We start from the raw sequence: 13,369 nt of genomic DNA on the forward strand, positions 1-13,369 counted from the left end.
TGTTTGCATTGACTGTGGACCTTTACCTCACTCTGCCTCGCTCTACCTCACTCTGCCTCACTGTACCTCACTCTGCCTCGCTCTACCTCACTCTGCCTTGTTCCACATCACACTATCTTGCATTACTTAAGTCTACTTCACTCTGTCTTGCTCTACCTCAATCTGCCTTGCTGTACTTCACTCTACCTCACTCCCAACACAGTATCTTGCTCTACTTAAGTCTACCTAATTCTGACTTGCTCTACCTCTCTCTACCTCACTTGATCTTTCTCTACCATGCTTCACCTTGCTCTAGCTCACTCTACCTTGCTCTAACTCATTCTACCTTCCTATCTGGTGTCGTTTATCGCTGTCTCTTTGCTGTGAAGATGCTTGAAGATGAGGTAGAAGACACCGCAGACACTGCCTTAGGTGTAATACAATTATTTATTACAAAGACTAAGACAATATCTTCAAGATGGTCCTAGGCCAGCCCTGGAGAGAGATGTTGCCCAATTCGATATTCCTGCTCTCTCCCCTCATAGGACTGAGGGACCTGCTTATATAGGGTGGTTTACGAAAGATACGTTAGAAAAATCCCAAAGAAAAATATAAGATGAAAATTTATGTCACTGGCTCTACCACACTTTATCTTCCTCTACCTCACTCTAACTCACTCCACCTCACTTTGCTCCACATCAGCCTGCCTCACTCACCGTGCTCAACATACTTTAACTCGCTCTACCTCTACCTCTATTGAGCTCACCTTATTCTACCTTTATTTCTGGCCTTGTAATATCTTGTGAGCACTGTCTGCATTGTGGAGAGCTCCCTCTGTTGCTACATGTGGGTAATACAATTTGAGTTTGCTATTATTCATGATGAAAAATACAAATTATATTACTAATCACTGCGTAAGAGGAAGCTACACCACTTTTGTGAACATCCTCCGAGACCTGCCCTTTTGCAGATACTCTTTACCCAGTTGATCAAAATTATGTCAGCAAATCTGAGACATAAATACTTTGTTTTTCCTTAGGATTCCTATTTCACTGTTACTCTGGAGGAAGGCTTTGTTGTTTTGCGGGTTACGCAAGGAGACCAAAGGTTAACTCGAAAGAGTGACAAAAAAGTCTTCCCTTTGGTAAGTACTGCCGTCCGAAAGCTACCATTGCTCACCAACCTTTACTTAGCATATGCTAGATTTCTCCACCTACATCCTAAGAATTAATTATCTGTTCAAAATCCCGCTGTGACTTGTAAGGAGCCATTCATTCAGTAACTCTGTGTTTTTAATTTTTCCTGCAGGAATACTACCAACAAATTCGAATTCTCGAAGACAACAGCCGTACTGTAGATACTGCTCCATATTCTGTCAATGTTCGGTTTGATTTTGGGACTCTACACTCTGCAGACACTCAAGCTTTTGTAGGTGGCATTCCAGCAGCGATTGCAGCAAGGTAATGAGATTTTGATTACCTGAAAGACTGTCTCACACTGATTCTGTGATAGGGACATGATGAAAAGATTAAACCTTCCAGGATTTCGCCAATGCTTGAAAACAAACCAGCTTTAAGACACCAAGGATGCCAATAAATACACCAATTTTACACAAAAATTGTTGATGGGTGTATGTATGCATTACAAGGAGTTTGTAATGCATGTGTAATACAGGTTTAACACTAAATGCCTGATGTCTCTGCAATAATCCATACCATGCAGCTTGAAAAAACCTGCAAATTTTGGATTAGAAGCAGAGATGGCCATTGTATAGCATCTTGGTCTTCAAGTCAAGCTGTATGCGGACAAGCATTGTCCTGTTGGATTAGCGAATCAGAGCATGACAAGGCAGGGCCACTGGTTGCAGGACCTTATAAATGTAACTTTGGGCTACCAAAGTGCCTGAGAAGAAGACCAGGACAAATGAGATCTGGAATCATACAAAATTTCACCCCTGACAAACACCTTTGCTCTGACCCTGGGGCCAGTTTTACCTCAACATAGATGATGAGCTGTTACCTGTTGTCTTTCAAGAGGCAAATACATATATACGTATAGTACTCTATATTTATTGTTCTCAATGGCATTAGTATTAATAGCAAAATCTAATTCTGTACTAATTAAATATATTACACAGCTCCAGACAGTATGTACTTTCTCCAAAAAAACATGTTTTTCTAAAGTTAGGTCACCTTTTCTTGTAAAAATGAGTTATTGTTCTGTTTTTATTGGGAAATCTTGATTGCAGGCATAACATCACCCACCCACCTGTGAGAGGATGCCTGAAAAGCCTTGAAGTGGATATTTACGTCAGATTCATAGAGGAAGTCGGAATTGTCCCTGGTTGTCCAGAGGATTTACTGGTGAGTCCTATTTAAAACAGCATTCAGTAAGATTTGGAACTCCCATTTATGAAATCATTTTTGTAATTACCTATTTAGGTGTCTTGCTGTAAGCTTGTATGGAATTAATTGGTTATTTTTTGAGCCATAAATCTGAGAACCAAACTGTGGATAGATGGATAGATCAGAACATTTTTAAAACATCATTGCCAAGCAAAAAATGCCCTAAGGAAGGGGAAGGATGAATGGTAAACCAGCCTGTGAGTCAAAGGTGCTCAAGGCTGCCTGATGTTTATAAAGGTCCACCTCAAAGCTTAAAGGACTCGGTGCTAGATACCATGAGACAAAGTGAGACGCTGCCCTAGTCGTAACTCCACATAGAAGCATGGTCCATGTTTTTTTAAGTTTATTATGTGTTCTGGAACACTGCACACACGCCCCCGCCTTCTATTTCTGTTTTAAATTGTTGACGGTCTGTAATATTTGGAGATCCTTACTAATGCAGTGGTGTTTTAGGGTTTGCGAGAAGCTTCTATGGAGCTGGGAAGCTCTCTTGCTTTTGCTCCAAACATCACCCAGTCCAACACAGGAACTATGGTTTCACTGGGGTTCAAATCCACCCAGAACAGCGGAGTCCTGCTTGCACACACTGACAATAAGGTAAGTAAATCATCAACTCTGATTAGGAAACTCTCTATTTTCACGCCTTGTGTTTGTGTAGTTTAAATAGCAACAGAGTTTGTAAATATATCTCTATGCCGATGGGTGTAGAGGTCTGGAAATGAGGTGTGTTCAGGTAAATTTGTGGCGTATTGCTATCTTGGCAGCTTAAAACACAGGTGCACCACTGACAGATTACAACTTCGGCAGACGTCAATAGTCAGACGTTCATTGCTATTTTGGCAGTGAATTGCCAGTGTTAAGCACACATGGAAACCCAGCAGTGAACAAATCCACAGCGCATTCCAGTCGGCAGCTATGCAAACTTTTACATCAACAATAAACAGACTTCAAAATAAAATACCACTCATTGTACATCAACATAAAATATAGTTCATTATGTTACTTAAATTACCTGCTCATGCACCTTCACATTGTGAACACACAGGTTAGTTTCCACAGGAAACTAAGAGAGAAAAGAAGCACCCTTGAAATTGGTTTATTTCACGCTACGCCCAAAACATGATTAATTATAAGAATTAGTATTTAGTATGTATTTAGGCATACCCCTATTAGGCATACTTTTCCCGTCATTACGATAGCAAAGACACACTGACATCTGATTACTGACAAACTCATTATTTATCAATGACCTGGTTTTAGCATCAAGTCAGTGTTTATACAATTAAGCAGAAGGTCCAAAACCTCTCAAGATGATTTCAAATGAACTGAATCACTGTAATAGAGAGCAGTAACGTGTGATTACTCACTATGTGTTTTTTTTTCATCCACAGGATGGAGGATTTGAGCTGGCTCTGGTTGACGGCCATGTGGAGATGAAAGATGGCGCAAACCTTCTGAAATCCAAGAACAGATATGATGAGGGAGGGTGGCACTATGTGACAGCTTTCAGGAACAGCACTGGGTAACACATGAGTTTGGCATACATTTAATGTGCTTTGTGTACATGAATAAAACACACTGATCAGCCTTAACAATAAGACCACCTGCCTAATATTGTATAGATCCCCATTGCTCTTCCCTGTTGAGACAGGAATGAGACTTTGCATTTCGGGAAGTTTTTCCTGCTTTAACACATCTTAATGACAGGTGCCATTGAAACCAGATAATAAATGTTGTTTAGTTATCCTGGCAGTGATTTTATTGTTTTGGCGAATTAGTGTATAATGTTTTTTTTTCTCATTCAAAAGTTTATTCAGTATATTTCTTAAAAAAAAAAAAAACATTAAAAACACATTCCCTTTCAGAATGGAGCTGACTATCGATAATTCGGACAGCGCAGAAATACAGACACCTCCCTTAGATGCCTTATCCGCTGACATAAATGTTGTATTGGGAAAAGAAACCTTCAACGGCTGCCTAAGGAACTTTTACATGAGGAGGTAAATAACAGCATCCTTTAGTTCATTTTTAGATGCATATATTACTATATGAAGAGTGTGTGCATTTTTATTAGTTAATAATGAGCAGATTCATAATATTAGATAGATTAGATAATTACTCTAGAAAAAATGTCCATTCATGACCTTTCCCCCATTATTTCCATTCTATCTAGATTGGAGAGCAATTACATCCCAGCTGATTTGAGCAGTTTCAATAAGGCAGGAGCTGTGTCTTTAATATCATGTCCAGCACAGCGCCCTCCTCTGGCCATCACTGAGAAAAGCGGCCTCAGACGCAGAGGGACAGTTAATGGGCTGGACATCATGAAGGAGTTTCAGGCAGAAAGAAAAGCTGCAAAAAGCCACTTAAAGGTCTGATCAAGTTCAGCAAACAGTAACACACTGTTCTCTTACATTACGGTATATTACTGTACATTGCTAAGAATTTTGAATAGAGATGCACCAAATATTTGGCCAGAAAATATGACAAAAAGACAAGACAAAAATAAATAAGAAATAAAAAATAAGAATAAGATAAAAGACAGAATGATTTTAAACTGAGCAATGCTGGCAGTGCTGCCTATCAGACTGCTGCTATTTACAATGCAGCGACTGAGGAAGAGAGCCACCATAGAGCCAACTAAAAGCACATTTATGTTTATTTTTACGCTCACCTCACTAAAAGGTTTGCTAAGAGTTCAGCATCATGTTCTAGTGCATCTAAAAAAAATAAATAACATTAAAAAAGTTACTTTATTTCAGTAATTCAGTTCAAAATATGAAACTCATATACTTTATAGATGTATTTCACACACAGTGATCTATTTTAAGCGTTTCTTTTTTTTATTGTTGATGATTATGGCATACAGCCAATGAAAACCCAAAAATCAGTGTCTCAGAAAATTTGAATATTATATAAGGCCAATTGGTACTTTTGTAAAGAACTCCCCAGGTGTTTCTTATCTGTCTCTAGTGTATTTATATCCACTAAGGTTTAACTTTATTTTTTGTCATTAAAACCATGTACAAGTATAGAATGGTTTTAAATGACTCATAGTCCTTTTTGCCTGTGTCTGCTTTATCATCCCAGACTACATTGAACAACTCCCGTTCACGCCCTGCATCTTTTACTCCTGTGAAAAAAGAGTAAAAAATGCAAGGCAGAGAACAATGATAAACACAAGGGACATAGATTGTGCTAAAGATAAAACACAGGGGCAAAATGGAGCAAAGCAGGTGCAGGTATCCAAAAGAAACAAGTAAAATGCCTTAAAAAGTATTTATACCCCTTTAACTTTTTCCCATTTTGTCACCTACCAACCACAAACTTAAATGTATTATATTGAGATATTGAGATATATTAAGTGATAGACCAACACAAAGTGATCATGTTTTTTTACACTGTAACCAAATAAAAAATTATATATGTGTTATATATTTATAGTGCTTATCTGGCCAGTAAAATTCTGCTTCTGTATCTTTACACTTCTATCTTTTGCTATCTGGTTGTGAGTGCACCACTAGTTCATTGGCTTGCAGAAACATGCTATTTCTTACTAATGTATAAAATGATTTTAAAAAATGATTTTTTACACTTTCTGCATTTTCTTATGAAAGGATTTTTCTCAGCAAGTTTGTAGTAAGCCAGCCAGTTTAATCCAAGCATATCACCTCAATGCCAGAAGTCAGCTACAATACAACATACGTCCAGCGGAGCTCAATTTTAGGTAAGCTTTTTCTAGTGAGAACTGTGTAAACCCTGCGTATGAGCATTATACACTCTATGTCCAAATGTTTTGTGAACACCCCTTTTTGGTTAGTGCTTTTGGCTACAAGACATTAAACTGCAGAAATTGCTAACACTGATGTAAAGCACACATACAGCTTGTCCAGGACATCACTTGTTGAAGCACCCCTAAAAGTGAAAGCATTAAGTTTTGTTTTTAAACCGAAGGATGTCTCTGATTAATTAAAAATGTCAAAATCTAAGAAAGTACATCATTATACAAAATTTTAAGAAAGAAAATAAAGTGTGTGTGGACAGACAATCAGTCATGGATATTGCATACATTTTCCAGAGTAAAGTGAGAGTAGGATGAGCAGATGCCTTGAAAAATTCTAATTAAATTTTGAGTTGCTTTACGCTTTTTTATTTACTTATATATAACAGAGAATGTAAATGTAAGAAAATATGCAGAAAAGATGTTTAAAGTTAAAGTAACAGACCTGTACTCTGTGCATAATAGTTTGTGGGTCTGATTTTAATTTAAATGATTCTATTTCATCTGATACGTCCCACTTTGCAGGCCAATTTTTAAGGGAAGGCGGTGTGGCAGGGTTTGTTGGGTGCTCAGCTTCCCTTAACCTTTGATCCTAGAATTGCCCCTGGAGCTTGCTTGTTTTTGAAGAGAAGTAATGCAAATAAAATAGGATTATCTAGAGCAGATAAAATTGAATAGGCATTATGCTTAATGACAAATGTGGGCTAGAGGGGTATAAACTGGTGGGGATGGATGAGGTGTGGTGCTGATCAAGAATGCAGTCAGACCCTTGCAGTAGTGTTTTAAAGGCTACGTTCACTTCGTTCATTACCAGGCTTAAGTGATTTATATCTGATTTGTGATTCTGATTGATGTGGCTCAGATCTGTTTTTTTTTTTCTTGTACCCGCACATCTCTTGGTGCAGCTGTGCAGCTATAGCTGCAAAAACAGCAAAAGCAAACCGCCTGGCCTTTTTTCTCCTCCTCGACCTGAGCATGTACTTCGGACAAAGTACAGTTGCTCCATACATGAGCTGCTAACACATCCATTTCCCTTTATAAAGCTACGAGTCGTCTTTCAAATATGATGTTTTTTCTTGTTTGGTGAAGAAGGCAACGTTTATACACGTATCAATGTGCGCATGTGAGACGTTTCAGGGACAGATTCGTTCACATTACACACAGAAACAGATCACTTACATTTCTGAATGTGAACCGTAAAGATAGCCACTCCTTGGCTTGTAGTGCAAACATGTGCAAAGTCTGGTACTCTTGATCACTTGCTATCACAATGCCTTTGTCCATAGTATTAAAGTGTATACGGACATTTATATAAAATAAATGCAACTTTGAAATGGTTTAAAATTGGTTGTATTTTGTATTTTTCCCAGACCTCATTTCTCCCTGGACGTGCAAACCAGGTCAGCCAATGGTCTGCTGCTTCACATCGCAGACAAGCACGATGTCTCTCGAGTGGTTTTATTCATGGAGGGTGGCAGGGTCAAACTCTCCGTTGGAGAAGGAGGACTGATCCACTATCAAAAGAAGATTAATAATGGCGACTGGCACAATGTATGCTACTGATTTTACAAAGTTTGGGATGGTATTGTTTTGGAAATGAATTGCACATACACTGATTAAAACAAGCTGGAAGACTTCACTGATACATTTTGACAAAAACCTGAATCAAATCTTAATAGTTTGAAGCATTTGGCTCCATAATGCACAATAAAATATCTTTATTTTTCGGCTTGGTATAGCCACTTCGCTTGTGCTGATCTCCTGGTCAAGGCAGGCCTTTCCCACTTGCCCCTTTCTACTTGCAGCGTAAGCAGCAAACTGATTTTCTCTTTTTGTTGAAGCCCAGGACTTTAGTCTTGAACTAACGATGGGTTGAGCTTTATGAGAACTTTCCATCAGAAATTTGAGCCAGTATCTGGTTTCCTCATTTATATGAATAATAATAATGCTTATTCTTACCTGTCTATACCACATAAACTAATGGGTAGGGGCAAGGGGTGAAATTGGACAAGGCCTAACTTTGCCTGTCCATCAGTATGACGTGGTTTGTTTTAGCAGGGTAGAAAAGTTCATTTTAATACAAGCAAGATGTAAAGCTATGCTTAAAACTCATTGATTGGTTAGTAAAACTTTGGAGCAGCCACCACCTGTCAATCCATTCTTTAGAGGTTTCCTTCTCTTGCACATCTGACTCTCTTCTTTCTTCATTACCAAGTTTATTCTGAGGTGTTACAGCAGGGAAACACTAAACTCTGCTCTAATGTGTCCCTTCAGTTTTTAGATTTACAGCTACAGTGTAAAGAAGTCTCAGATAAGGTGTGAGAGCATCTTCATTGTGGTGTTATCTCTGCAGATCAGGTTTAGTATGGAGCAGAACACATTTCACCTTGTGGTGGATGGCTTTCGGGTGACAGACGGACGGCTGCAGAAGGATGAAGGGATTTCTCTGGGGCTACAGGCGCCTGCCTACATTGGAACTGGATTGGCTCAGTCAGTCAGCAGAAATCATGTAAGTACATACATATATCTGATAAGACAAAAAGACAAAAAAAGACTACCAGACTCTTAGCAAAAAAATGACCAAAAGCTGTCATAGTATGAGGTTGTGTAATTGCACTTCTCAAATAAGATTTTTTTTTTTCTGCCACCAATTAGTAATTTTTATTAAAAATAGTGATTCCAAACTTTTAAGTAAATGATCATGTATCCTGGCATTAAACGAATCGTAATGGAACTTCTTGTCCTGCTTACTTCTTCATCAGGAGAAATCCTTCCCTAAGAAGAGTGTGATTGGCTGTATCCGTGATGTCAGGTTTTATGAAGTTCTGGTAGGAGAACCAGCTGTTAATCATGGTGGTGCCCCATGTTTTGATGGTGCAGCAGTAAAGGGGGCATATTTCGCTGGTCGTGGATCTCATGCTGCTTTAGGTGTGGTTCATTTAATTTTGTTTCTCTGTAAAATGCATAAAGCATACTTTTATAAGGCATTGTATTATATGGACAAAGGCTATATGAAGTGAACTGCTAATCGTGCAAATTATTTATGAAAGTCTTATTAAAAAAAAAGTTATATAAAATTTAAAAAGGTCTGTTTAGGCCTCAGTGAAACAATATTGTTAATAGTATCTTACCTTTACCTTTATTTCTTGTATAGTAGAAGACTTTTATTACTACTGTTATACTGTGTTTTTATTATTTTGCAGAGAAGTACTTTATACTGGGTGCTGATTTTAACCTCACATTTGAGGTTCGCCCAGAAAATCTCACCGGCTTACTGTTCCACAGCAGAGGCCATCATGGACACAGCCTCAGTGTTTTTCTGAAAAAGTCCAAGGTAAGTCTCAGTGAGTTTCTTAATATCTGTCCTGTTGAAAATAATTGTAAAAAAATGTATTGTCTTATTTATTTAATTCTATAATACATTAGAATTCGAGAATATAGTATAATATCTAAAATGACTATGTATTTATGCAACATTCATTGTACAGTGACTTGCCATGGTACAGGGATTAGTATCGTGTCCCATGAAAGCTATTGTGTGCTGTACTGACCTGCAGGATGTGTTTGTGGAATCAGCATTTCATATGGATGTGATTGTCTGTTGGCATGACCAGTTCTAGCCAGATACCACCAGTCATAATCATTACCACCCACAGTAGACAGCGCACTGGTGGCACCAGGCTAGATGACGTATTCCGGGTACACGCGTGATAGCACCTCAGAACTTGTACAAGCCGACCCCTGAGATAACACTTTTTTATATAGTTATCTACCTTGATGTAAAATTGTATCTTTCTTATAACTTTATTAAATGCAATATTTTTAACATTTTAAAAAGGGGAAACCAAATCCTTCTAGATTGCTTGTCAAAATAATATAAAACAGATAACCCCCATAAAAATTATCAGTATTATCTATAAATAAATAAAAAAATTATGTAATTCTTAAAATAGTGAATGATTAACATGGTAAACTTATAAAAAGTAATCAATTTATAAACATGCATATTTTAGTAAGCAATGAACAGTAGCTTCATTATTTGCCCCTGAATCCTGTGTAAAGGTCGTCTAAATGGATTGTTGGCTGTGTTGTGGTAGATGGTGGTGCAGATGAATGACGGAGCAGGAGATTACAGCATTTCAGTCACTCCTCCATCAACGCTGTGTGATCACACCTTCCATCATGTGACAGGTGATGCCTTTACACACCTGATACCAAAGCGTTTACTGCAGAGATGAATAGAAATAAAGTAGAAATACTTCACAACTGTATCTAAGTACTATTTTTGCTGAGTATTATTTTTCCTAATTCCACTTTTACTTCACTACATATTTTAATGAGTTTAATTTAAACTTTTAATTCTATAATTTTTTTATGTGCTGCATCGATTTGATGAAGCGCCTCATCATTAAGGGAATGAAGCGAGATTAAGCTGATCTTATACGAAGACCACGCTGCTCTCGTTCTGCCTTTCACTATGATAACTTCATAACTGATTACTACATAACACAGTACAGTACTTTTACTTTTAGTATGTTAGTACTACATTTAAAAAAAAATAATTAAACTACCTGCACTACGTAAGTACACTTTCAGTTACCAGATTTTTCGCACTATAAGGCAGACCTTTCTTTTAAAGTCAAGTAAGCACTGGATATAAATCTACACAGATTCCTTTTTACTGAAATCTGTTTATTTCGGTGAGTAAAGTGCTTCTGTTTATTTAGAGTAAGCTTAGATTTACAGATTTTCACTATTACCGCCCAACATCAAGGGCAATATAGCTAGCAGTTTGTCCCACGTAGCTTGTTTTAACCAATAAAGACACAGGCTACAGTCCAATATACTGACCTCTGAACAGCGAAAGAGCTAGCGCAGCGGTTAGCACCTAATGCTAATGCTGCTCCAGCAGTGCTAGCCGGGGTTAGCAGCAGGCTACAGGCCGATAATACTCACCCCTGAACAGTGAAAGAGCTAGTGCTTAGCGCAGTTAGTGGCTAATGCTAATAGTGCTCCAGTCTCGGTGCTGGAGAACTAAACTGATACTCCTGTATAACTCTGGACTTTAGCAGAGTGGCTTTACTGCTCCTTACAACCTGACTGGTGAAATTCCTACATAAGGCGCACCAGATTGTAAGGCGCACTAACGTTTTTTGGGAAAATTAAAGGATTTTTTGTGCGCATTATAGTGTGAGAAATATGGTAAGTTTGGTGCTTAAATAACACTTGTACAACACCTGAACAACTTGTACTCAAGTCACTTAGAACACATGTACTTTTACTCAAGCCCGTAGTAATTTATACATGTATGGTTGAGAGTAATCAGGCCTGCTACTATTAAAGTGACATAAAAATATGTACAGAGTATTACTCAACCAGACAAATGCAGTTTTAGTTTATTCATATTTAAATTCATATTAACAAACCCTTCACTGTGAAATTGTCAATTTCATTATTTATTTTATTCAGTGACCAAAACTGGAAATGTTATGAGGCTAAAGATGGGGAGAGAATCTAATCATGCTGTCGGACCTTCTGTGCATTCCTATTCCCTCGTGACTCGTGACACACTTTACATTGGAGGTGTCCCAGGTAAAACTTACCTTCTTTCCTTCTAACTGAAGTCCGTCTAAATCTTTGACTCATTTAGGGTATGTACGGTAGTTTCTGGAACTGTTTCTTCTTAGAAAAGTCCATAGAAAACTAGGGGGGGAGTTTTCCAAGTATTAAGCCTAGTCTTGGACTATACAGCATTTTAAGTCTGTGACTAAGCTTAATCCCTGTTAATGTTTGTAGACCCCCATTTTAATGAATGCATGCATCTATGTTTGTTAAGTTGTACCCATTGCTGACACATATGTGCAAGTGCAAACCAACAGCTTGTCTAGTCCCTGTAGAGACATATTGCCATTAAAAGAGCCTAAGAGCCTGTCAAAAGTGATCTAGAGGAGCTGCATAATGCCCAAATACTTTTGTCCATGTAGTTTACATCAGAAGTTCAATAACAGGCATTAAAATAGATAATAGTTTCATACAGTGTTAGAAACAAGGTTTTCAAAACTAGTCCCTGGATTCAGTGTTCAGTCCTGAATTTTGTCATCCACAGTTTAGTTACGTTCAAGTTAAAAGTTTATTTGTTACATGCTGAGCATAATCATACATATTACAGCTAGCAGTAAAATGCTTTAATAAGCATTGATTGCCCAAATAGGGATTGAACTCACGCCCTTGGCATTTTTAGCACCACACTCTACCAAGCTGAGCTTACTGACCAACCCCCAGTGATTACAAAATCTACAGTCTAGACGTCTAACACTAACATTTTGTCTACACTTCTATTCTCTCTCACTGTCACTGCAGACAGGAAGCGTAAGAGGGTCCCCGTGTGGAGCTCCTTTGTGGGTTGCATGAGGAATGTGAGAATCAATCAGGAGCCTGTTTCTTTTGACACTATTACCAGTGTTTTTGGCCCTGTCAACACAAATGCGTGCCCAGAAGACCAGCAGCAGACCAGTGGGGGTCAGAAACCCAGACACTGATTAGTCAACAACAGTACTGCGAAGTCCAGAGAGAGGCCACCAGAGAAAATGATGAGTAAAGATGTTTACTTGAGCCGCAGAAACAGGCTGTAATACAATAAATTGTGATTTGAAACAGTACTGTGTGTCTTTCAGCTTATCCATTTCCTAAGCTTTCTTTATGTTAAAGGATTATTTGAATGACTGTAGAAAAGAAAAAATATTCCATACAGAACATTTTTTGGTAAAAGAAATGTATATGTGTAAAAAAGCTTTACTGGATTCTCAAGTCTGCACTGTTATTTTTATTCCTAAACTCTGGCGCTATTCTAGCGACGCAAGGCGTGAAAATAGACTGTTGGCGAGGCGAAAGGTAGCAAATAGCATTGCGGACCCATAGTGTCAACCCACGGTATATTATATTTAAATAATTAATTTTTAACTGTAAAACTAAAATCTATGTTAGCTGTGTAGTTCATTATACCATTTTTTGGTACTTCTATGGCATTACCCAAAGAACACTTTGTAGAACTGGTAATCTGTCATTGAGTTACGTCATTGTATTAAGGTAAATCAAAAATTTAAACATATCTACCTTAAGAGGAAAGACAAATGGACACTTTAATTTCAGTAATAAATATATATATATATATATTTTAATTTAAAATAAATTCAGATTTAAAATG

The 13,369-nt window shown here is 37.8% G+C and overlaps 1 protein-coding gene across 2 annotated transcripts in view; it reads left to right on the forward strand.

Moving 5' to 3' along the window:
- The window catches only part of lama3 (laminin, alpha 3), a 28,060-nt gene extending 15,236 nt beyond the window's left edge, over positions 1-12,824 (forward strand). For both annotated transcript variants that reach the window (XM_022669628.2, XM_022669629.2), the window contains 15 exons: positions 1,019-1,123; positions 1,288-1,439; positions 2,228-2,342; positions 2,838-2,981; positions 3,776-3,906; positions 4,250-4,384; positions 4,558-4,756; positions 6,002-6,111; positions 7,536-7,716; positions 8,519-8,674; positions 8,928-9,093; positions 9,369-9,499; positions 10,263-10,356; positions 11,635-11,757; positions 12,526-12,824. In XM_022669628.2, coding sequence (XP_022525349.2) covers positions 1,019-1,123; positions 1,288-1,439; positions 2,228-2,342; positions 2,838-2,981; positions 3,776-3,906; positions 4,250-4,384; positions 4,558-4,756; positions 6,002-6,111; positions 7,536-7,716; positions 8,519-8,674; positions 8,928-9,093; positions 9,369-9,499; positions 10,263-10,356; positions 11,635-11,757; positions 12,526-12,704 — 2,121 coding nt within the window. In that variant the 3' untranslated portion in view covers positions 12,705-12,824. The remainder of the gene's footprint in view (positions 1-1,018; positions 1,124-1,287; positions 1,440-2,227; positions 2,343-2,837; positions 2,982-3,775; positions 3,907-4,249; positions 4,385-4,557; positions 4,757-6,001; positions 6,112-7,535; positions 7,717-8,518; positions 8,675-8,927; positions 9,094-9,368; positions 9,500-10,262; positions 10,357-11,634; positions 11,758-12,525) is intronic.
- The last annotated feature ends 545 nt before the right edge of the window (positions 12,825-13,369 follow it).

Source organism: Astyanax mexicanus, chromosome 16 (genome assembly GCF_023375975.1).
Source record: "Astyanax mexicanus isolate ESR-SI-001 chromosome 16, AstMex3_surface, whole genome shotgun sequence".
Classification (NCBI taxonomy): domain Eukaryota; kingdom Metazoa; phylum Chordata; class Actinopteri; order Characiformes; family Acestrorhamphidae; genus Astyanax; species Astyanax mexicanus.